The sequence below is a fragment of the Mesoplodon mirus genome (genome assembly GCF_964341445.2).
Source record: "Mesoplodon mirus genome assembly, chromosome: 7".
In the NCBI taxonomy this organism is placed as follows: Eukaryota; Metazoa; Chordata; class Mammalia; order Artiodactyla; family Ziphiidae; genus Mesoplodon; species Mesoplodon mirus.
In genome coordinates, this window is record NC_138983.1 from 80,279,970 (window position 1) to 80,306,209 (window position 26,240).

The 26,240-nt window shown below is 44.4% G+C and overlaps 1 protein-coding gene and 1 pseudogene across 2 annotated transcripts in view; both read left to right on the top strand.

The window, feature by feature from the left end:
• LOC309808828 (centrosomal protein of 78 kDa-like) overlaps positions 1-26,240 on the top strand; it is a 1,511,271-nt pseudogene that overhangs the window by 1,040,032 nt on the left and 444,999 nt on the right. The gene's annotated exons all lie outside the window — the stretch shown is intronic.
• The window catches only part of LOC309807999 (uncharacterized protein), a gene marked incomplete at both ends in the record, with an annotated part of 169,721 nt that overhangs the window by 12,557 nt on the left and 130,924 nt on the right, over positions 1-26,240 (top strand). The window contains 2 exons of the mRNA XM_082628010.1: positions 7,125-7,331; positions 23,367-23,597. Of these exons, the coding sequence (XP_082484136.1) occupies positions 7,125-7,331; positions 23,367-23,597 (438 nt within the window). The remainder of the gene's footprint in view (positions 1-7,124; positions 7,332-23,366; positions 23,598-26,240) is intronic.

Sequence of the window (26,240 nt, forward strand, 5' to 3'; positions counted from 1 at the left end):
TTATCTATTTTTACTTTTGCTGCCTATGCTTTTGGTATCATATCCAATAATGCATTGCCAAATCCAATGTCATAAAGCTTTCCTCCTGTGCTTTCCTCTAAAAGTTTTATAGTTTTAGACTCTGTTTAAGTCTTTGATCCACTTTGAGTTAATTTTTATACATGGTGTAAGGTAAGAGTTCAACTTAATTCTTTTGCAGTCTTTCCCAGCATCATTTGTTGAAAATACTGTTCTTGCCCCATTGAATAATCTTGGCACCCTTGTCAAAAATCATTGGACCATATATGCAAAGTTTTATTTCTGTGCTCTCTATTCTATTCTATTGGCCTATGTGCCTGACCTTATGTCAGTATCACACTGTTTTGATTACTGTACCTTTGTATGCAGTAAGTTTTGAAATCAGGAAGTGTGAGACCTCCAACTTTGCTTTTCTTTCTCAAGAGTATTTTGGCTATTTGGGGTCCACTGAGATTCCATATGAATTTTAGGATGGATTTTTCTATTTCTGCCAAAACTGCTGTTGGGATTTTGAATCTGTAGATCCTGCTGTGTAGTAATGACATCTTAACAATCTTAAGTCTTCCAACCCACGAATACAGGGTGTCTTTCCATTTATTTGTGTCTTTAATTTCTTTCAGCAGCACTTTGTAGTTTTCAGTGTACACATCTTTTACCACCTTGGTTAAATTTATCCCAAAATATGTTATTCATTTTGATGCTATTGTAAATGAAATTATTTTCTTAACTTCCTTTTCAGATTGTTCATTGTGAGCATATAGAAACACAACTGATGTTTGTGTGTTGATTTTGTGTCCTATGATTTTGCTAGTGAATGTTATTTTTTAGTTCTAAGAGGGTTGTGGTTTTTCATGGACTCTTTAGGATTTTGTACATGTAAGATCATGTTGCCTGTGAACAGAGATAATTTTACTTCTTCCTTTCGAATTTGGATGCCTTTATTTCTTTGTCTTGCCTAATTGCTCTGGCTAGGACTTCCAGCACTTTGTTGAATAGAAGTGGCAAAAGCAGGTATCCTTATCTTATTCTTGAAATTAGAGGAAAAGCTTTCAGTCTTTCACCTTTGAGTATGATGCTACCTGTGGGCCTTTCATATTTGACCTTTATTATGTTGAGGTAATTTCCCACTATTCCATGTTTGTTGAGTGCTTTTATCATGAAAGAGTGTTGCATTTTGTCAAATGCTTTTTGTACATCAATCGAGATGATCATTTTTTTCCTTCTTTCTGTTAATGTGATGTATTACATGGATAAATTTTCATATGTTGAACCATCAAGTCTGCATTCCAAGAGTAAATCCCACTTGGTCATAGTGTATGATCCTTTTAATGTGCTGTTGAATTCGGTTTCCTCCTATTTTGTTGAGGATTGTGGTATCAGTGTTCATAAGAGATATTGGTCTGTAGTTTTCTTGTAGTGTCTTTGTCTGGGTTTGGTATCAAGGTAATGCTGTCCTCTCACTTCGCCTTTTGAGTCTCAGCTTCTTCATCTCTAAGATGGAGATAATAATAGAGTCCCTGTTTAGGGCTGTCATGCAGATTAAATGATAAAAATGCACACAAAATGCTTCAGCAGGGCCCAGTTCACAGGAAGCCCTCAAAATATGTTAGAGGATGATTAGGATAATAATAAAAATAATAATAAATAAATAACAGTTCATCTCATAGTTGGACAGCTGAGTAGGATGGAGCTTATACAGTCAGTCTGTATTAGCAGCAGGGCGTCTGTCCAGTAGCAGCATTTAGCAATTTTCCAAGTAAAGGGAGCGAGTGATATTATAGGGCCAAACTAGGAAGCTGTCTCCTGGCCTAACATGTGGTAGAGGCTCACCCAAATTTGTGGAGTCATTTAAAACTTCCTGCTTGCTTTGATTTCTTAATAATGGCTTGACAGTTTTTGAGGAACTGAAAGCAGTGAAGCCTGGCAAGAGACAAACAAAATGTAACACACAGAATTTCTCTCATTCATGGGTTATCAAAGGTTCAAAGGACACAAAGATCAATGGCAATGATGATGAAGATGATGTGGGTGACATTTTCCAAAGAACTAATGTGTTTTCATTTTTTTAAATACTTTATTTTTTGAACAGTTTTAGGTTTACAGGAAATTGAGCAGAGAATACAGAGAGTTCCCATATATCCACCCCTCCAATACACACAGTTTCCCCTATTATTAACATCATGCATTAGTGCGGTACATTTGTTACAACTGATGAACCAATATTGATATGCTATTATTAACTAAGTCCATAGTTTACATTAGGGTTCACTCTTTGCGTTGTACGTTCTTTCCTTTTGACAAATGTATAGTGACAAGTATCCACCATTACAGTATCATAAAAAATATTTTCACTGCCCTGAAATGCCCTGTGCCCCTCCTCTTCATTCTGAGCCCCAGAGCCCCTGTGCCCCTGGCAAGCACTGATCTTTTACTCTCCTTATAGTTTTACTTTTTCCAGAATTTCATACAGTTGGAATCATACGGTATGTAACATTTTCAGACTAGGTTCTTTCACTAAGCAACATGCATTTAAGATTCCTCCATGTCTTTTTTCTTATTTGATAACTCATTTATTTTTATCACTAGTATTTCATTGTATGGATGTACCACAATTTGTCTATCCATTTACCTTTTAAAGGACATCTTGGTTGCTTCCAGTTTTTGGCAGTTATGAATAAAGATGCTGTAAGCATGTATCCAAAATCAATGAGTCTTCATGGATATAGAGAACAGACTGTGGTTGCCAAGGGGGAGGGGGTTGAGGGAGAGATGGAGTGGGGGGTTGAGGTTAGCAGATGTGAGCTGTTACATCCAGGATGGAGAAACAACAAGGTCCTACTGTAGAGCACAGGGAACTATATTCAATATCCTGTGATAAAGCATAATGGAAAAGAATATTTTAAAAAGAATGTATATATATGTATAACTGAATCACTTTGCTGTACAGCAGAAATTAATACAACATTGTAAATCGACTACATTTCAATAAAATAAATAAATAAACAATATAAATGAGTCTTAAATGTCAGCAATAAGAAACCAAACAACCCAACTTAAAAATGGGCAAAAGAGCTCAACAGACACCTCACCAAAGAAAATCTACAGATGTCAAATAAGCATATGAAAAGATGTTAAACATCATACATCATTAAGGAATTTCAAATAAACATGAAATATCTCTTCATTTATTTAGACTACTTTGATTTCTTTCATCAACATTTTGTAGTTTTCTTCATATACCTCTTCATATAGCTAAGTATTTTGTTAGATTTATTCCTAAGTACTTCATTTTTTTTTTTTTTGGTGCTAATGTAAATGGTGTTGTGTTTTTAATTTCATATTCCACTAGTTCATTGTTGGTATATAGGAAAGCAATTGACTTTTGTATATTAATCATGTATCCTGCAACCTGCTTATAATTGCTCATTAGTTCCAGGAGGGCTTTCTGTCGGTTCTTTGGGATTTTCTGCATAGACAATCATGCCATCTGCAAAATGGGCAAAAGATCTGAACAAACACCTCACCAAAGAAGATTTCTTTTTCCTTCCCAATCTATCTTTTATTCTCTTTTCTTGCCTTGTTGCATTAGCTAGGACATACAGTACAATGTTGAAAATGAGTGGTGAAAGGGGACATCTTCACCTTATTCCTGATCTTAATTGGAAAGTTTCTAGTTTCTCACCATTAAATATGACGTTAGCTTTAGGGTTTTTATAGATGTACTTTATCAGGTTGAGGAAGTTCCCCTCCATCCTTAATTTGCCAAGAGTTGTTGTGGTGGTTCGGTGGTTTGTTAGTTTATCATGGATGGTGTTTAATTTTGTCAAATGCTCTTTTTGCATCTACTGTTATGATAATGCGATTTCTCTTCTCTACGCTGTTGATGTGATGGATTACATTAATTGATTTCCAAATGTTGAACCAGCCTTGCATACCTGGAATAAATCCCACTTGTCTGTGGTGTAGAAGTCTTTTTATACATCACTGGATTCAATTTGCTCATATTTTGTTGAGGATTTTGCATCTATGTTCATGGGAGGTATTGGTCTGCAATTTTCCTGTTTTGCAATATCTTTATCTGGTTTTGCTATTAGAATAAGCTTGGCCTCACAGAATGAGCTGGGAAGTGTTCTCTCTTCTTCTATTTTCTGGAAGAGATTATTTAGAACTGATATCATTCTTTCCTTAATGTTTGATAGAATTGACCAGTGAACCCATCCAGGCCTGGTGCTTTCCATTTTGGAAGGTTATTCATTATTGATTCAAATTCTTTACTAGATATGAGTCTATTCAGAGTATTTATTTCTCCTTGTGTGAGTTTCAGTAGATTGTGTCTTTCAAGGAAATGGTCCACTTCATTAAGTTATAAAATCTGTGGGCATAGAATTATTCATAATATTCCTTTAGTATCCCTTCAGTGTCCATGAGATCAGTAGTGATGCCATCGCTTTCATTTCTGATTTGAGTAATTTGTATCTTCTCTCTTTTTTTCTTGGTTATCCTGCTAGAGGTTTGTCAATTTTATTGATCTTTACAAGAAAAAAAAAAAAAAACCAAACAGCTCTTTATTTTGCTGACTTTTCTCTATTGTTTTCCTGCTTTTTATTTCATTCATTGCTTCTTGTCTTGTGCTTGTGGTAGGCTTATATTGCTCTTCTTTCTCTAGTTTCATAAGGTGGAAGCTTAGGTCTTTTCAAATGTATGCCTTCAATGCCATAAACTTCCCTCCAAGCACTGCTTTCACTGCATCTTGCAAATTTTCATAGGTTGTATTTTCATTTTCATTTAGCTCAAGATAAATTTTTATTTCCCATGAGACTCCCTCCTTGACCCATCTGTTATTTAGAGGTGTGTTGTTTAATCTCCAAATATTTGGGGATTTTCCAGCTGTCTTTCTGGTATTGGTTTCTAGCCTAATTCCATTGTGTTCTGAAAACGTACTTTGCATAATTTCTATTCTTTTACATTTGTTGAGGTATATTTTGTGGCCTGGAATGTGGTCTGCTTCATGAATGTTCCATGGGAGCTTGAGAAGGATGTGTGTTTTGTTGCTGTGGGATGAAGCTGTGTGGTTGCCAGTTAGATCCAGATGATGGTAGTGCTATTCAGTTCAACTTCATTCTTACTAATTTTCTGCCTGGTGGGTCTGCCCGTCACTGACAGAGGGCTGTTGAGGTCTCCAGCTACCATGATGGATTCATCTGCTTCTCCTTGCAGTCCTATCAGTTTTTGCCTTCCATACTTTGATGCTCTATTGTTGGGTACATACAATGAAGGACTGTTATGTCTGCTTGGAGAATCGACCCCTTTATCACTATGTATCGCCTCTCTTTATCCCTGATAACTTTCCTTCCTCTGAAGTTGGCTCTGCCTGAAATTAATAGAGCTACTCCTGCTTTCTTCTTGTGTTTCAGTATTTTAAGTGCCAAAGTGTTTGGTAGGAATTTGAAAAGTGGGTAAAGGCACAGTCATTTGAATCAGGCAAACCTGGGAACAAGCCAAGCGAGTCAAAGTGGCTGACTGTGGGCACACTTAATCGTTCTATGCCTCAGTTTCCTCATCTAAGAAATGAGTAACTATCGGACCTACTGTACAGCACAGGGAACTATATTCAATATCTTGCAGTAACCTGTGATAGAAAAGAATCTGAAAAAGAATAGATATTATATATATGTATAACTGAATCACTTTGCTGTACACCTGAAACTAACACAACATTGTAAATCAACTAGACTTCAATAAAAAATTAAATTTTTTTTTAAATGAGGAAGTATCCCTTTGAATTATTGTGAAGATGAAACGGGATAATGCAGTAAAGCACTTAGCAAATTTCCTGGCATTTGTGTAATTACACATAATGTGTCATTAATATATTCTACTAATATATGCAGTTATATTATTATCTATTCATATACTATAAGCTATTATTAATAAAAGCTATTGGTTATAATTATATTGTGGGACATTAGTATAGATTTCTAAGTCCAAGTACTCTCTATGAAAGTTGGATGAGGCACTCTGAGAAGAGTGACTTAGAAAATATTTGCAAAGTCTCAGGCTGGAGTGGATGGCTCATAGGCAGTGTCCTGAGGAGACAGAAGACTTCGCGCGTGCCCTGCAGCCCATAGTCCAGGGCGCCGGGGCCAGGGGGGGATGTGATATTTCCTCCTTGGTGCCGAGTTTTGCTCATTCTTCTTATTAAAGTGGTTACACAGGAGGTTTCTGACGCCACTGACAAATCACTGTCTGGGGTCTCTCTCTTTTGAGGGAAATGTGGTCACACCAGGGCCCCTATTGAAAAATAGATCATCTTTGGTTAGATAAATTCTGGTTAGCTTTTAAGAAGCAACAGTAATAATTAAGCACATGGGAAAAACCTTCATTGTACACCAAGGCTTTTAAAAGGTAGTTATAAAACTATGTTTTGTGGTGTGAGCTCAATTGTGTTTAAACTTTTTAAAAAGATTGTAAGCATAGAGAAAAGACTGGAAGGATGTGAACCACCGTGTTCTCGGTGCCTGCCTCTGGGGGACGGGAGTCTAAGTGATTTTAATGTCTTCTTTGTGTTTTTCTCTAGTTCTCATTTTCTGCATTATTACAAAAAACATGTTATTTTAAAAATGAATAGAACAAACAACAATTATTACAAAACCTCCCCTGAACTTTAACACTTGCAGTAAATGGACAGTTGTCACTTGCCAACTGAACTTTCTGGTTTGTGTTGGGCCATTTCTGTTGTCTTGCCACTCGGGACAACCAAAAGGATACTTGCATGGGATCAGAGAACTATCAAGTGGCCAATTCCTGGCCAATTCCCCCCGAGTTCCCTCTTGCCTCTGTGTTGCCTGACGCCCTACCCTAAAACTGGGCATCTATTCTGGGTCTGCTGTCAGGGTCTGGTGACCCTCCACTCACTAGCTGTGTGGCCTTAGGCAAGTCACTTAACCTCTCTGACCCTCAGCATCCTCGTCTTAAAATGAGGATTGCAGTGACCATCCAGCCAGATGAAGTGGTTAGCACATTGGGGCCCCCAGTGTCAGTGGCACTAGTTATTCCTTGTTATTCCTGTTATTCCTGGCTCTGACTGTCCCCCTTCTGCATTTCAGTCTGCAGACGTCGACAACCATCACGCACTCATTGAATATAATGAGGCCGAAAGCAGCTTTGTTCTCCACGACTTCAATTCCTGCAACGGCACGTTCGTCAATGAGTGCCACATTCAGAACGTGGCTGTGAAGCTCCTACCCGGAGACATCCTGAGGTTTGGGTCCAGAGGGCTGACCTACGAACTGGTCATCGAAAACCCAGCCTCGGTGAGTCCAGGCCCCTGCGGGGGTGGGGGGGGAGGGCGGGGTGCAGAGGTGCCGTGTTGTGTCACCTTCCGTGCAGCCTAGGGCTCGGGTACGGCCACAGGTGGAGTTCGTCTGGAGCGCGTCACTCTTCCTTTCGCGATTCTGCGAAGTTCAGCCCCATCGCGTGGATGCCCGGGGAGAGAGAGTCCTCGCGCCCTCTTCTGGGCATTTCGTGGAATTACATGCAAGGGTTGCCTAGCGACCAGCCCGGAGCGAGAGCGTTTTCCTGAAAAGTGAAGCTTGGCGAGGGGAGGTGGAAAGCAAGTGTGTGCTTTTGAAGATGCAGAGATGGATGCTTCCTTTTTAGGCAGATCAGTGCTCTGCAACTTCCTAGCTTTGTGACCTCGGCCAGGCTTCTCTGTATGCCTGGGTCTGGGTCTTCTCAGCGGTGCAGGGCGTTGAGAGAGTATCTATGTATAAAAAGTCAAAGTGTCTGGCCGGAGTAGACGCTCAAGGCCTGCCAGCTGTTATCACACCGGATCAGAAATGTTCCCGGGATCAGGACCTAAAGTATGGCCCCAGGTTAAGCGGAACGTAACCCAAAATTCGCCCAGCAAAGCTCAGTGACAAGAAGTATCTGGTTCAGTAGGGAGGCAGGATGGGGGCTGGTTAGCAACACAGTCCTGGGTCAGAACCCCAGCTCTGCCACTGGCCTACTCGGTGCGCTCTTGCACAAACCATTGGACCCCTCTGAACCTCGGTTTTCTCATCTACAAAATGGGGCCAACGACAGCAATGACCTTGCAGGCTTATCTCGAGGGCTAAATGAGATGGTTCTAATTGTAAAACTCCCAGAATAATGCCCATTCGTGGTGAGCACACAATTAATACCTGTCGTGTGTGTCCCAGAGAGATGGCGTGTTAACCTCACTCCCCAGCACCAAGAAACCTGCATGGACTGAGACCTCCGAGGCTTAAAGTCCTTTTTGGGACGAGGCTGGGTATAAATAAATAAAGTTTAGAGAATCTAGACAGAATCCTGGGGTGTGGGTCCACTAGGCAGCCTTAAATACTCACTCAGAGAAGATGAGCGCCGTCCCTCAGGCTGCAGGGCCCGTGACACCGCATCCACCACGTTTGGCTTTGAAAACCTGGGACAGTTTTCTCCTGCTGCTTCTCAGCCCCCTTTTCCTCCTTGGACCAACATTAAAGTGTGCTCACTTGTGGGATGCACTGGGATCCACTGGCCGCCCTGAGGAGGGGCTCCTGACCCAGAAGGTGTTGACCTGATCAGGGGTTCTCAACATGGGTTCTAAGGATCCCCCTCGTCAGAAGCACGTGGGGAGCAGACCCACAGTGCAGATCTGGGCTTCACCCCAGGCCTGAGGACTCATACTTAGGATTCCCAGATGAAATACAGGACACCCAGTTAAATCTGAATTTCAGAGAAGCAACGAATCATTGTTATGTACAGGTGTGGCCCAACTATTGCAAGGAACCACATATGCTAAAAAAATTATTTGGTGTTTATCTGAAATTCAGATTTAACGGACACCCTATAGTTTATTATATATTGATTTATTCATTTCTTTATTTATGCGAAATCTGGCAACCATACACATCCTCCCTGGGAGTAGGGCCTGGGAATTTAGAATCATTTGTATGGAACACTTACAGAATTTTTTAGGGATCAAAGAAAAGGGGATTTCACACTCCCAAGCCTGAAAATCCAAGTTCATGAAGTTTGATTCAATGTGCCCCAGCATGTCTGATTCCAAGAATTTTTCAGGAATGTTCAGTAAAATTACAGGTTCCCAGGCCCCCTCCCTGGGAAATTCTGACTTTGTGGCTTGCCCATGGGGAGAAGAAGAGGGGGAGCAGCAAACAATATCTGCATTTTTTTCTTCTTTTTTCCTACAAAGATATTTATTGAAATATTATTTATAGGGGCATAAAATTTGAAACCTAAATTTCCATCCAAAGGGGGCACTGTTTAATAAATTATATTGTTTAATATATTCTAAGGAGTTTAATATATTATAAGGAGTTTGTTATATATGGAATACTCTTCTGCCTTTTTAAAACACAGCTTTATTAAGATATAATTGACATGCAATAAACAGCACATGTTTAAAGTCTGTAAGTGGATGGGCTTTGACATATGGGTACACCTGTGAAACCATAGCCACAATCAAGACAGTGAACAGCTCCTTCATCCTCCAAAGTTTCCTCCGGATCACAGCATGTGTTTGTTTGCTTGCTTGCTCTTAACAGCTTCACTGAAGTACAATTTACATAACAGAAACGTCACCCATTTTAAGTGTCCAATTCAATCAATTTGAATATATTGATGGAGTTGTGCAGCCATCACCACAACCTGCTCTCAGAACATTTTCCTCCATTTCTATCACCCCAAACCTCGGAGAAACCTTGGAGGTATTTCATTTTGGGGTTTGTTTTTAACTTTTAATTTTCAAAATTATGGTAAAATACACATAAAATTTACCATCTTAACCATGTTTCAGTGTACAGTTCACAGTGGCATTAAATCTATTCACACTGTTGTGCAGCCATCACCCCCATCCATCTTCAGAACTTTGTTCATCTTCCCAAACTGAAACTCTATGCCCATCACATCAAACCCCCTGCTTCCTTCCTCCCCTCCCACCATGCTTTCTGTGTCTGTGGATTGGACTATTCTAGGTTCCTCATATAAATGGTATCTTACATTGTTTGTCCTTTTGTGACCATCTTATTTCACTTAGTAGGATATCCTCATGGTTCATTCCAGTTGAATATTTCATTGTATGGATTCACCACATTTTGTTTACCTGTTCATCCATCCATGGCCACTTGGGTTGCTTCCACCTTTTGGCCATTTTGAGTAAGTTTGTTATGCACACGGGTGTACAACTATGGAATGGGGACTTTATTTTACAAGGTGCTTCTTATATAATTGTGGGAAACAGTGATGACGACCTCTAACCTTGAGTAGATAAGACGGAAGAAGATGCTTTGTAAGAAGAGAAACCAGGAGAGCAGCAGGAGGAATCACTGACGTGAACAGCACTGTGCTAAGCAATTCACCTGCTCTCCCTTATTTCACGCTCATAGCAACCTATGAGATGGGTTCTCCCATGATCATTTGACAGACAAGGAATCCGAAACTCAGAGAGGTTAAGTAATTTCCCCAGGGCCACACAGCTTGTCAGTGCAAATTAAACACTATCCCCACTTGCGGAAAAAGGAGGGGAGAAAACCATTTAGTCTGATGCTAGCTGGAGCAGTAGCCTTGACTGGTTTTCACACCGAGGAAAGCATACTCTCACGGTCACTCGAATATGCACGGATTTTTTCAATTCTTATTCCTACACGCACTTGCACCTTGCTTCATTCCTTGGTTGACTGCAGGCAGCTGCACAAGTGTTCCCCTGGCCTGTGCCCAGGGCACTTTGCAGGACTCTCCACAGCCCCATCTTCTCAAAAGTGCTCTCTGCCGGGGCGTCCCCAGCTTGAGAAGCTTCCATCCATGATGCTCATATTCATGGAGGGGTCCTTTGCAGCGTCCGTGTGAGGGTAGCCTGTGGACTGACTGACACCTTCCTACAAATTCCACTTCCTGATGACCCCAACCTGCTGGCTATTTAAAAGAAGAGAAAGGAAGAGGGGAAAAGGGAGAGGTATTGAAGAGCATCTCTCATCAAATATTTTGAAGCCCAGTTTTTCTAAAAAATTCGTGGCCGTCTTGCTTCCGGCATATTCTTGTTTCCAATTGATTTTGGGGTCCCTGGTGAGGGCGCTGTGTTTCCTCCTTGGATGGAGTTTCCACGGAGGACTGCCCTGATATCATACAGATTAAGTATGATGAGAACTGTTCTTCTCCCGACAAAGAGTTCCCAAATGAAAGCATTTAGTTCAGGTTTTGTGGTGACCCTAACCAATAGAGGAGGGTGTGACAGCATTTTACTGGGGGAGGGGGGTGAGGTGTGGGGCGCTTAGGAATCCAGATGTGTTTGCAGATGTCACAGTGGTTAGAGCACGTGCCCTGAGGTCAGGCTGACTCCAGCGCCGTCACAGCCCTGCTCTTGACCGGCTTTTATACTGGACGTGCACAAATCATCTACCTCTCAGGGCCTCGGTCCCCACTCCTGTAACAATAGTTCCTACCACCTTGAGTGACTGTGGTATTAAGTGGGCAAAGTGCGTAAATTGCTTAGTCCAGCATCTGGCACCTAATAAGCACATGATAACCCTCAGCTTTAGAGTCAAGCAAACCAGCATGGAGCAGCCAAGATGCCTCCTTTGTAAGTGTCCTTTTGGACAGGGAAACCTCCCAAGACCTGCCCCCACTTGCAGATAAATATATTTGCAGATAAATTACCCATAGAATAACATACAAGATGGAAAAATATAAAGAAAAACTCTTGTTTGACAAAGTGCATTGGCAGCCAGGTTGTGTCCAGGACCATCCTTTTTTTTTTTTTTTGTGGTCGCGGGCGTCTCACTGTTGTGGCTTCTCCCGTTGCAGAGCACAGGCTCCGGACGTGCAGGCTCATCGGCCATGGCTCACAGGCCCAGCCGCTCTGCGGCATGTGGGATCTTCCCGGACCGGGGCCCAAACCCGTGTCCCCTGCTCGGCAGGTGGACTCTCAACCACTGCGCCACCAGGGAAGCCCCCAGGACCATACTTTGTAAATTATACCTCTCTCATCAAAGTATAACCTAGGGCTGCCATATTGCACAACTCCAGGGTCACCATTCACAATGTAGTCCATGTGGATGGCGCCCACTGAAACTGTGCAGGACAAAACCCGCAGGGCCATCTGCAATACCCTGAAGCAACCGTTGATTAATCCCATAGAGTCTTGGCACCAGGCGTGGGAAATTGAAGTCCCAGAGTCAGGTGTGCTGCCGTGTTGTGGGTTTTGTTGGTTGTTGCCTTTACTCGTGCTTTCTGAGCTCTGGGAAAGGAGGTGTGGAAACAAGCTGTGCTAGTCACAGTGGCGCCGTTCTTACAAGGCAGCTGAGTAAGGAAACCCACGTCACCCGTATGTATCCATCATGTCTTTCTCTGTTCTGAAATACGGCAAAACGGATGGAAATGGCCAGAATGAAAAAGGAAGCCAGGCGCCACAAATGACGTGCCGAGTTGTTCCATGAGGGGGTTGACAGCTCCTTGTCGGCAGCCCCCATCCCCATGACTGCCTGTGTCTGGCCTTCCCTGTAGCCTGCTCTGCCCTGTTCCCAGTCCAGCCAGACTCTCCCACGTGGCTCCTGGATACTGTCTTCTGTCCCTGCAATGTCATGACGTCCTGTCTTGCGAGAAGAGCGCCCTCTGTCGGCCAATATTCCTTGCTGCTTTAATGGGGAAGCTCTGCAGAACACAATCGAGAAAGCAAGGGCTTTGGAGTTGGATGGACCCAAGTTGAAATGCCAGCTGCAACTGGCTTTACCTTTCTGAGCTTCAATTTCCAATTTCTGCCAAGGAGCTACTCATTAATCCCAGGTCCCCTTTCCCCCTTCAGTTGTTTTCATAGAGGTCCCTGGGACCACCCCTATCATGGCATAAACTGAGGCTCAGAGAGTTTCAGTGACTTCCCCAAGGTTAGGCATCAATCATATAGATCCAGAGGCAGGATTAAAAGCCGGCTCTCCTGAGTCCCTTGGAGCCTTTTCCTAATAGCACGAAGCATCGTGGGGCCGTGAGAGCCCAGGCAGGTCCTTCACTGCCCAGCGGTTAATGAAGGTCTTGCAATTCCCAGTCCAACCTGCAATTTCACACGCTGACAGGGGATGATTCATTATGTGGGTAAAAACGAAAGCCACTGATAATAGGAGAAACTGCATTTTCAGTTATCTGGCTTCCTTGCTTGTTTGGCTCCACTAACTTTTTTTTTGGCTACACCAATGCAGGATCTTAGTTCCTCAACCGGGGATCAAACCTGCACCCCCTGCATTGGAAGCGTGGAGTCTTAACCACTGGACGGCCAGGGAAGTCCCTGGCTCCACTAACTTTTTTTCTTTAATTATTTTATTTATTTTATTTATTTATTTTTGGCTGCGTTGGGTCTTCGTTGATGCGCGCGGGCTTTCTCTAGTTGCGGCGAGCGGGGGCTACCCTTCTTTGCAGTGCGCGAGTTTCTCTTTGCGGTGGCTTCTCTTGTTGCGGAGCATCGGCTCTAGGTGCGTGGGCTTCAGTAGTTGTGGCACGCGGGCTCAGTAGTTGTGGCTCGCGGGCTCTAGAGCACAGGCTCAGTAGTTGTGGCCCATGGGCTTAGTTGTTCCGCGGCATGTGGGATCTTCCTGGACCAGGGCTCGAATCCCTGTCCCCTGCATTGGCAGGCGGATTCTTAACCACTGCGCCCCCAGGGAAGTCCACCCACTAACTCTTTACCAGGGATATTGCTGCCGTTCCTGGACAAATTCAGTTGCGCCCTTTCTTCTCCTTTTTTGACGATGGTGATCACACCTGGTGGCTAACGTTTTATGCTCATTTATTATGGACCAGGAAGTGTTCCCAGCATTTCACGTGCACTATCTCACCCACTTCTCACAGACTAAGAAATGGCTGTTGGTATCCCTGTGTCTTACAGACAAGGCACAGAAATGACACACTCGTCAGGGTCCCAGAGACGGAGCAGAGCCGGGAGCCGGACCAGAGTCTGTGTGACGCCGGATCCCAAGGTCTTAACCCGAGGTCGGCACGTTATGGCCCAGGGCCAAGTGCGGGCCATCGCCTGTTTCTGTAAAGTTTCCTGGGAACACAGCCATCCCATTCATTTCAGTATTGCCTGTGTTGTCGGCTACAAGGGCAGAGTAAGCTGGGCAGATCCTATGGCCCACAGGGCTGGAAATGCTTACTGTCTGGCTCTACAGAAAACGTTGACCAGCCTCTGCCTGTAACACTATGCAGTCCTGCCTCTTTCATTTGACTTGGTTTCTAAAAGAAGAACTTAAAATAGAGGGGGGAGCTGGGGAGAAAGAACTCACTCAGATTGAGCCTTACTGTGTGCCAGGAAATGTGCTGGTTAATTGCTTAAGTTTACTGAGGAATAAGAAAAAACAGACAAGCTGGAAAACTAAATTTTGAACAGTCTTTTCAATACCTCTTTAAAAAAGAGCTGGAAATATGTGGTTCTAAATATACATACACATATATATGCATTTGCAAATATAGTAATAATATAATTACATTGACATGGATCTGATAAATATACTAGACATTAACATATTATATATACAACAGATGCATATTATAAATTTTACCTGTTTCTTCAACTGGAAAGTTTTCTTTTAAAACTGTGGACTGTTGGGAATTCCCTGGTGGTCCAGTGGTTAGGACTCAGTGCTCTCAGTGCTCTCACTGCTGAGGGCCTGGGTTCAATTCCCGGTCAGGTAACTAAGATCCCACAAGTGCACGGCGAGGCCAAAAAACGAAATAAATGAAACTATGGAATGTCTTCCCTGAGTCACTTTTGAAGCAGAAATTTGGGGTTTGTAGTCTGAAGCCTGCTGTAGCTAGAGAACTATTTATCTATCAAAGTTTCTCTAAGCAGCGTTTTACTACTTGTCTTATGATTGGTTCCTTGGTCTTAAATCATTCTTCTCTGGAGATGCTGCTTTACTTTTATAAGTTGAAAGGTAAATTTGGTGCATGATGACAGTCTGGTGGGTTTTATTTGAGCGTGTCATAACTTTTAAAACAACTTTCACTCTGAGTACATAGTGATGCTTATGCTAAAGTCTCAATAAGCATACTGTCCAGGAAATTTGATTGTTTGCAGGTATCAGGAAACCAACTAAAACTAGCCTAGGCAAAAAAAAAAAAAAAAAAAAAAAAAGCTCATGGAACTGAAAAGGGCAAAAGCTGCAGCTTAGGCCCAGCTGGATCCAGGCGCCCAAATCATGGTCAGGAATCTGACTCTTTCTTCCCTGTTAGCTTCCCAATCTCAGACAGACTCTTGCCTCACCTGTAGGAAAGTGGCCACCAGCAGCCCCAGCACCCTACGAAGTAGCAGTTCCAGGGATAGAGCCAGCATCTTCATTGACAGTGGCTTGGATCACGTGGCTTCCCCTGAACCAATCACTGAGGCCAGGGGCCAGGAATGCTCTGATTGGCCAGGCCTGGGTTATGGTCTCACCCCTGGGGTGGAAGGGTGAGAGTTCTATGGACTCAGGATTGTCAGGGAAAGGGTGTCTTCCCTGCAAAAAAATTAAGGTGCCCATCCAGAAGATGGAAGAAATGGATGCAGGGGAGGCAAAAACAAAGAAGATGTCCATGACATTAGGAAGCATTCCTATTGCCTAAGTGGAGCCTTCCTAACGGGATTTGCCACTAGGGATCTGGGGGGAGGAAAATGATGAATAATCCACTTTTCCATTGGAAAAGTCCCAGGCCAGTCTCCAAGGAAGCAGAGTTGCTCATTTCTCTCCTGTGGTGAACTGGTGTGATGAGAAGCTCAGAGTCGGGGCCTTAGTTGTCCATCCCCAAGAAGGGTGGCGTTTCCACGTTCCTGGGACCTCTGAATAGGGCCCGTTGTTGAGGAGGATGTGGCTTTACTGTACTGGGGGTTGAGAAGCCGGCAACTGAGTGAATGACCAGAGAGTATGGTGCCCTTCAGAACAAAGCCTCTTTCTGGTCAAGCTTTGTCATCTCCTACCTGACCTCGTAGGATTTCCTCTACCCTGTGCTCTTACAGGTCCCGTGGGGACTTACTTATGTGATGAGAACTCCTGAGGCTGGGTGTTTTATATCAAAGGCGATTTCCCGAGACCAGTGAAGTGGAGGGCACGGGGCAGCAGACAGCCTCAGGCTCGGCCTCTGCAGCAGAAACTCACACAAAAGGACCCCTGAGGCTGTGTTGTCACCAGATGTCTACAGGCGATGCAGATGACATCGGGGGAGGTGGAGACGGGAGCGCGGGCTGAACCCTTAGCATCCTGCTGAGACAGAACCCAGACTCGGTCAGGAACCAGGCCGCGTCCTGCTTCCTCTGGCAGACCACACCCTTTGTTACCAAATCAGAACCACGTTGCTCCTTCTCTGAACTTAGTTGATGATCATTCATTCATTCATTCATTCTGTCTCTCTATCTGGCAAGACCGAATTGAAGCAGGCCAAGTCTAGGGGTAGCAAAAGCTATTTGCAAAAATCCGGCTGTTTTCTCATTAGATTCTATTTCCCATTTTATGGACTGACCAGGAAGCTGATTAGAACTTAAAAGGAAAGGAAAAACCGTAAGATTGAAGATTTACAAGAAAATGGGAAAATTAGATGGGCCAGATCTCCTTTAACACAGCTGGGAAAAACCCAAACGAATGGCTTTTCTGAACAGCTCAAAGGGACTTAATTCTTTTAAGTTCCAAAACCTAAAAATAATGTATAACTTGGCGGTTCTGTGTTCTAAATGTATAACCCTGATTTCTCACACTGAAGCCCTGTAGTTCACTTACCCTTTTCTTGGGGACATAGAATTATTACCCGTCTCTGAGTTACGGTGACACCCCGGTAGCTGTTGAGATAAAGGCCATTTGTCCTGGCACCAAGTAGCCCCCTCTCCTGGCTTCTGAGATCTACTGGCCATGTTTTCTAGTCTCCATTCTGTCTTTCCAGGTCCATGGCTCCTCCATGCTGCGGTCAGTGTGCTTGTTCGCCACCATCACCCCTACCCCCCAGGCCCTTCCAGACTGTGGGAATTAAGCTCCACATCTATGTATGTTAAATTCTTCTGTAAGGAAGCTGGTCTCTTCTCCCTCCTTTATGTATTTACTCACTAATGTATCTATGTCAGTATGGATCCATGTATACTGATTTTACACTTTGAATTATAATCCAATACTCATTAAATATTTCTTCGCTCAAATTCTTCCAGCCTTGGCCACTGGGAGCTCTTTCAGATTGCTTGCTGTGTCCTTGAGCATCTCCCCACCTTTTCGTTTTGGGCACTTGCTTACTCTCTGCTGTTACAAGATGCACCAGGCTTAGCATGTGTTTTCCCCATCCCAGCCCCAGAATCAAAGTGCTTTTTATTTACACTCCATTTGCCAACTGTTCAGGTCAGTCAGCGAACACCTACCATGAGTAGCAGGCACTCTGCTGGGTGCCAGCACAGCCAGCAATTGGCTGGTAAATATTTAATGACCAGCTCTCTGGAAAAAGTAAAGTACATGGGTGCATAGCATAAGGTTTACTGATATAAAGAATGTGTAGCACAGTCTTTCCATGTAACAAGAAATGCAGTACTCTTTCTTGTAAATTCTATATAGCCAGCTGAGTCTCACAGAATGCTTTCATTGACTTTAGCCGAACTCTTGTATCCATAGCCAATTTCTCATTGCAGTTGACGAATGAGAGAGTTCCCAACCTGAGCACTCGTGGGTATTTTTGGATATTTTGGATTTATGAATAACACAAGTGAAAAAAGAAAGACGTTAGAACTTCACATGTTCATCAGTGACATGAGTGACTTTGTTGCTGCATCAGATAATAATTTTTAAATACTGGAAGAACGTTTCCCCAATTTTTTGCTCTATTCATAACATAACGGCTAAGACACAACATGCTTTTGTATAATCTGCATTGTTAACATTTTCTCCATTACCGTCTTAAGTCTAGGCAATCAACAAAACAAACAAACAAACAAAATCAAGCTCTACCTGAACCACCATTATTAAACCTATTTATAAAACTTTTTAAAAACCAAGCCCTCATTTATAACATTTCCTGATTTCTATGGTGTAATACGCACTCCACGGTCAATTTCCAGCTCCCAATGACACATCCCTGAATACAGAGAAGGAAAGAGAGGTGTGGTAACACATTACTATGTAACATTTCCGACAGAAACATATAGTAGAGTGAAATAACCTCAAGAGCATAGGTAATAATAAAATAGAGTAAAATAATTAGGAAGGGGTGACTTTTAAGTTTGTATACCAATTGTTTCTGATATAATTTAATTGTAAATTTATGTAAGTTAATTCTTATTAATGGCTGTGTTTATCAACCAGTTGGCAAAATTCCTGGACATTTAACAATCAGTTCTCGTGGGCGGGTACCAGCTGGCCCCAGCACTCCTCTGGTACAGCAGTGAACATACCACAGGTCTTCCCGGATGGAGGCTGGGGTCCTCTGAGCTGCTTCCAGGGCGTGGCATGTACCAGAAAGAATAACACTTCCATAAGACAGTTGTCAGTGTTCCTAGAAAATCCCATTTCTAAGTAGCCCATGTGATGTCTTGTGTTTTTTCACACCATCTAATGTTCATTTCCTTTTTTTAACTTGGAAAATATCCTATCATTCACTAACCAATCGTCTAAGATCCGTTTGTGAGTATGGAAAGCAGGTAATAAATCATGACTTCGAGTAACCTAGAAGTCCTAGGAGCACAGGTATTGGAGTCAAATTGTGTCACCACTTCCTGGCCGTGAGACGTTGGGCAAGTCATTTAACCTCTCTGAGCTTCAGTTTCTTAATCCACACAATGAGGGGTAAAATGCCTCCTGCAAGATTATTCTGGAGATCAGCTGAGACCACATGCATTAAGTGCCCAGCACAGTCTGTGGCACATCTGAGGCTTCTCTACACAGTGGCTCATAGTCGTTGTATTGTCCACAATTACTTACAAATGGCAGAGCGCATAACAAGCTCTCCAAGGGCAAGGTCTAAGTTTCCACCTTCTCTGCAGGCTCCAGGGCTTCCTGGCAGAATTCATGTGTACTGTAGGCACTCGATGTGCAAACTACTTCGAATGTTTTTTAGGGTCTCCCGTTCAACTTATACTCTTTACAGGGTTAGAAGCAGATATTGGGGAAATAACACAAAGAACAAGTAGATAATTTGAAAAAAAATGAATAGTGTTTTCTTGAGTAAATCATGGACCTGTGTTTATTAAAGCTAATATAAATTCAGCCGTGGATGTGGTCATGGTTAATCCAGGTGGTTGACAACCTGCTTTTTTTTTTTTTTCGGTACACGGGCCTCTCACTGTTGTGGCCTCTCCCGTTGCGGAGCACAGGCTCCAGACGCGCAGGTTCAGCGGCCATGTCTCACGGGCCTAGCCGCTCTGTGGCATGTGGGATCTTCCCGGACTGGGGCACGAACCCGTGTTCCCTACATCGGCAGGTGGACTCTCAACCACTGCACCACCAGGGAAGCCCCAACCTGCTATTTTAAAGGTAGTATGGAAAAGAAATCAGGAGTATCACATATGCTACCTCAAAAACAAAACAAAAAACCCAACCATGGCAACATACCATATGGTCAGAGAACAGACACAAAGAAAGAGAAAAGGCATTAGCGTGTATTTTTAAACTAAAGTTTCTAAAAACAGACTTGAAGACTTCCCTGGTGACACAGTGGATAAGAATCCACCTGCCAGTGCAGGGGACACAGGTTCGAGCCCTGGTCTGGGAAGATCCCATATGTCGTGGAGGAACTAAGCCCATGCGCCACAACTACTGAGCCTGCGCTCTAGAGCCCACGTGCCACAACTGCTGAGCCCATGTGCCCCAGCTACTGCAGCCCATGCGCCTAGAGCCCACACTCCAAAACAAGAGAAGCCACCACAAGGAGAAGCCTGCGCACCACAACAAGAGTAACCCCCCGCTCGCCGCAACTAAAGAAAGCCTGCACGTAGCAACGAAAACCCAACACAGACAAAAATAAATAGAATTAAATCTAAAATAAATAAATAATAAAAACAAGCTTGTTGATAACTGACCTTGACCCCATGCTTCCTGTACAGCCCAGAGCTAGCTTTTAATGTGAGTCTTCTTCTTATGTTTGCTTTTCTCCCTGCCTGTATCGTTGTAGTTGCCAGCAGCAATTTCTGAGAAAACCTTGACCTTCCCTTTGATAAAGCAAGCCGGGAAACTAGAGAAAACCAACTTTAACCATCCAACTAAAGCTACCCTCAACCAACATGCTTCAGAGAAAAAAAAAAAAAAAAACCATTATTTTAAAATTTTTAAACCCGAAAAGCTGGGAGTCTCTGCTGCGTTTATACATCTTTGGCTCCTTCCCACTAGGGGCCCTATCGTTCAGGCTCTGTGTGCTGCAAGCAACAGAAACCAGCTCTAGCCAGCCTCAGGGATGGAGCACTTCAGGGTAGCACCCCAGCCAGTGCTCAAAACCAGCTTCCTTATTTTCCCCACCATGTTCACAGCAGCATAGTTATAATAGCCATGAGGTAGAAACCACCCAAGTGCCCATGACGCTTAATGGATAAACAAAATACACTCTAAACTGTATGGTGGAATATTATTTAGCCTTAAAAATGAAGGAAGGGCTTCCCTGGTGGCGCAGTGGTTGAGAGTCCGCCTGCCGATGCAGGGGACACGGGTTCATGCCCCAGTCCGGGAGGATCCCGCATGCCGCGGAGCGGCCGGGCCCGTGAGCCATGGCCGCTGAGCCTGCGCGTCCGGAGCCTGTGCTCCACAACAAGAGAGGCCACAGCAGTGAGAGGCCCGCCTACCACACACACAAAAAAATAATAAAATAAAAGAAGGAAATTCTGACATGTTACAACATGGATGAACCTTGAGGGCATTATGCTAAGTGAAATACGCCAGTCACAAAAAGACAGGTACCATGTGATTTCACTTATTTGAGGTACTTGGTACTTAGAGTAGTCCAATTCATAGAGACAGAATGTTGGTCACCACGGGCTGGGTGGCGGAGGGAATGGGGAGTTGTTGTCTAATGGTTAATAGAGTTTACGTTTTGCAAGACGAAAAAGTTCTGGAGATCCATCTCACAGAAATGTGACTATACTTAACACCACTGAACTGTATACTTTAAAATGGCTAAGATGATAAATTTTATGTTGCAGGTTATTTACCACAATCTGAAAAATAAATAAACAGCTTCCCTCTCTCCATGTCTGGGCTCCACTCCCTCATGCTGGCTGCATTGTGAAGTCCCACCAGGTCACTCCAGATCCTGGTGTCCAGCCAAGTCTTCTTGGTTCTCCTTGGCTCTGATTGGATCACTTGCCCCACCACTGAACCAATCAGTATGTCCAGGGAGTGTGATTGGTTGATTGCTTAGCCCCACCCACAGCAATGGGCCGACAGATTGGGAGGGAGATTCCTGGAATTTCCAGAAGAGCCAGGTGGGTTGCGGCCTGTCCACTACGGCAGTGGATCACTTGAGGCATGAGATATGAGCACTCCCTTCAGCACCCTGGCAGTTAGTGGGCAGTGAGGCACATCTACCTGAGCATCCCAGCACAAAAGGGAATTCCTCCACACTACCCGTGGTCTCTCGATTTGTTTTCTATCAGGCGGGGGTAAAACATATTCAAATTTCCCCCTTCCCACCTTCAGCCCTTTCATTCGATAAATCTTTATTAAATCGATGAGGAAAGGTTGTAGGAATGATTGAGGCAAGACAGCCCCAGAGGAGAGGACGGGAAGGGATCGGATGGATGGAGAAGTGAGTGCAAGGCAGGAGCAGGACACCTCAGCTTCTGAAAGGAGAGAAAGGAAGAAAGCTTAGGTGGAGACCGAGGTGCCCACAGTGGAGAGAAATTCGAATCTTCACATAAGGTAACAGAGTTCTGGAACACTGCCAAGTCCGTTCCTGAAACAGGTTTCAACGGGGCCAGTGTCATCATAAATGCTGGGCCAGGTGTCACCAGGCAATTGGAGTTTGATTTTCCCGAACAGTGTTCTCCCTGACTCCAAAAAAGTCTTCAGGGGAATTCACCGGATTCTTGACTTGGCTGGGAAAGACTGTAGCTAAAAGACTGGTTTGGGAACCTGAGTGAGTGGAGAACCTTCCTCTTGAATACAATCCAGCTGGAGCTATAGGAAGTTCTGTCTGCCAGTGCTCCTATTTCGGAAGCATTCTGTCCTGTTTCTCATTATGTGTCTGCAGTCTGCAGAAAGAGAAACGTGACCGCCACAGGCGGCAAACCTTTGAACTTAGCTTCTTCCTTGAAAAGTGTGTTTTTTTCTGCCAAGAGACTGGGGGCGGGGCAGAGAAGGGAGAGAGAGACAGAGAGGGAAAGAGCTTTCCAGAACCCCAGTCCCACCACCCTCTCCACCACCACCTGAGCTTGGTGAAGTCCTTAACCTCTCCAAGCCTCATTTGTAAGCTAGGAATAAGGAGAGCTCCTCCCCTTCAGGGCTATCGCGAGAAATCGGTGAGTAATTACAGTAAATGGTAGCATTCACGATGTCACGGTTTAACCACTAGGCTCGGGGAGGGACGGCCACAACAGTATTAACCAAGACAAAGCCAGGTGTCAGCACCTCTCAGCATTTGCTTCTCCCGGTGTAGATGGATTTTGATGTGCTCTCTAATGAAAGTAGCTACAGACATCTTCCGCCGGGTCAGATGAAAAAAGGTTCCCTCGATAGATATTTATGGAGCGTCTGCCAAGAATCAGATGTGGCAGATGTTGAGGATCACAGGCTAATGAGCCAGCTGGGTTTCGAGCCAGTTGGGGTGCCTGCCACCCCAGAGCTCTCGGCTTCGGGGAACAGGTGGAATGGGAGTGCCAGGGAGACACACAGTGTGGATGTGTGTGTCCTGGAGAGCTGGGCTTGAATCTCGGAGATGTGTTCATTCATTCTTTCAACCAGTATTTAAGGACCTACTGTGTATGTGCCAAGGGTTTATTCTAGGAGCTGAGGATACGGTGCTGAGCAAGGTAGACAAAAAGCTGTCAGCCTCTCAGAGCTCAGAGGTGGCATTGTACCAGCTCAGACGCTCACTGCCAAATCTGTGGTCCTGGGAAAGTCACTAGGTCTTGCTCAGCCTCGGGCTCATCACAGAGCATCAGGGGTATTAAATGAGGTAATGCATGTGAATCTCTTGACTGGGTGCCTGGCACGAAGGCTGCACCCAATAAATGGTGGTGTGATAGTGTGCAAGGTGACCCATGGTGGGGACCGCCATCCCAAATTTGGGGAGAGTGTGGGAGGGATTCTTGGGAGAAGTGACTTATACGCCGAAATCTAGGGCAGCAATTATGTCGCCGGGACAGAAAGGTGAAGACCACCCCAGCTGCTCGTAACCTCCCCTGACCCTCTTGTCTGCCCCTGCAGGTCTCCTTCCCATGGGTGAGGGGCCCAGCACCTTGGCCAAGGCCACAGCCACCTTGGGCCACCCAGCAACTGAACCAGTCACCCTCACCACCACAGACCCCCTTCTACCCGGGCATCTGGACAGCGCCAGTGCAGAGGAGCTGGTCGCAGGGGTCCCCCGAGCCCCCCATGGTCCCACCAGCCTCCCACAGGCAGCCCATGAGTGCCAGCAAGAAGATGTTCTCCTTCGAGGTGGACAGAGCCGCCCACAGCGTTCCCATCATCAGGCAAGGTACTCATGGGCGCTTCCTTGGCGGCTTAGGGGAGGGGCTTTTGCTAGGAGGATGGGTCTCAGTTTCTGCTTTCCCCTTTTTTTAAAAATTTTTATTGAGGTGCAGTTGATTTATAGTGTTGTGTTAGTTTCAGGTATGCAGCACACTGAATCTGTTCAACATATACATGTATCCACTCTTTTTTAGATTCTTTTCCCATATAGACCATTACAGAGTATTGAGGAGAGTTCCCTGTGCTATCCAGTAGGTCCTTCTTAGTTATCTCTTTTATGTATAGTATTGTGTATGTCAATCCCTCTCTTCCAATTTATCCCTCCCACCACTTATTCCCGGTAACCATAAGTTTATTTTCTACATCTGTAACTCTATCTCTGTTTTGTAGATAAGTTCATTTGTACCTTTTTTTAGATTCCACATATAAGCAATATGGTATGATATTTGTCTTTCTCTGGCTTTTGCTTATGTTCTCTGGTTCTGAAGTAGAACATAATCAAATGTGAAAAAATTGGGATAAGCAGAAAGTTAGAAAACAGTAAAAGATAAGCTGTCACCCTTATCACCAGAATTCTCCCTGTTGACTTTTTGGTACAAACTCCTCCAAGACTGTGCTCTGCCCATCTGCACACGTCAGTACCTCTGTGGTGAGTGTGTGTGTGTGTGTGTGTTTGTACATATATATGAATATATATGAATCTGTATCAGAATCTAAATTTATATACTTCAACTCAGATGTACAGACATATTGGTAACTGAAATCCCTCTTGCCTTAGGAGGTTTTTAAATATTTTATTACCATTTTACAGGTAAGAGGAGACTGAGGCTTATGGAGAAAATTACTTCTCCAGAGGTTATGTATTCAATCTAATCTAAAATAACGCTTTTCAGTCAAATTTAAGGCTGGTTATCTCAGTGACTGTCACTCACAGCCTGGTCACTTTGGGGACACACAGCCATCAGGGTTTCCTTCTCCCCCCCTCCCCCCGAGAAGGCCTCATGGCACTTGGGGAGGAGACTTCCTGTCTGTCACCATCCTCTTGGCCTTGCCAGGCTTACTGGCAGAGTAGCTGGGTCGACTTAGTCCCTGGCATGATTCCCAGGTTTCTTCTGTGGCCACTGGTGTGAAGGTCCCATTCTCTGTTTTCCGTGTCCCAGCCCCAGACCCCTCTGAGTCCCCAGGTCTCTCGATGCCTCCACACCCTTCCCTGGTCTCACTCAGGACCACTCACCTAGTCACTTCCCTCAGCCATTCAAATAATAGTTATTATTCTGAAATAAACAGACTAAGGAGCAAATTAAAGGTATCTCTGCAGTTTACATCATCATCATCATCATCTAAGGAACGCTCATGTACCAACCACCCAAGTTAAGAAATTACTCAGCCATTTCCCCCCAGCATTTTTTTTTATTTAATTTTATTTATTTCTTTATTTATGGCTGTGTTGGGTCTTCACTTCTGTGCGAGGGCTTTCTCCAGCTGCGGCGAGCAGGGGCCACTCTTCATCGCGGTGCGCGGACCTCTAACCATCGCGGCCTCTCTTGTTGCGGAGCACAAGTTCCAGCTGCGCAGGCTCAGTAGTCGTGGCTCACGGGTCCAGCTGCTCCGTGGCATGTGGGATCTTCCCAGACCAGGGTTTGAACCCGTGTCCCCTGCATTGGCAGGCAGACTCTCAACCACTGCGCCACCAGGGAAGCCCCCACCCCAGCATTTTAATGTGAAAACGTTCAAACATACAGCAAAGCAAAAAGAATTTTACAGAGACAGCTCTCCTCCTAATTCTACCGCTAACACTTTGCTGTACTCTTTATTACATTTCTGTCTACCCATCCTTCTTGTCCTGCATTAATCCATCTTATTTTTTGGATGCATTTCAAAATAAATAGCACACATCTGTAGTCCTCCCCCTAAATGCTTTAGCACATATACCATTAACTAGAACTCAACATGTTTTGTCTCCTTCATGTAAAATGAACACAGAATGTGTATTAGTTATCATGATTGCATAACGAATTCTCCCCAAACGTAGCAGCCTAAAGCAAAATCAAACATGTGTTATCATCTATACGGTTTCTGTGGGGTCAGGAATTTGGCAGCAGCTTAGCAGGACGGCTGTGGCTCAGGGTCCCTCGTAAGGCTGCAGTCATCTGAAGGCTTGACCTGGGCCAGAGGATCCACTTCGAACACGGCTGCTCACATGGGTGTCAGCAGGAGGCCCCTGTTCCTCACCACATGGGCCTCCCCAGAGAGTGGCTCGAGCATTCTCATGACACGGCAGCTGCTCCTCCTGAGCAAGTGATCCTGGAGGACAAGATGGAAATGGCAACATCTCTTGTGACTAAGCCTCAGAAGTCATGCTCTGTCATTGTTGCAATATCCTGCTGGTTACCCAGGGCGTCACCCTCCAGTGTGGGAGAAGACTACACCCGGGCCAGAAGACCAGGAGGCGGGGATTATCAGCAGTCATCTTGGAGGCCGGCTACCACAGCCTGCCCTTGGGTCCTCAATGATTCACACTCCTCCTCCTCTCTCCCGAGGCCCCCCAAAATCTCACCCCAGTAACAGCATCGGCTCAAATTCCAGAATCTCGTCTAAATCAAGTCCAGG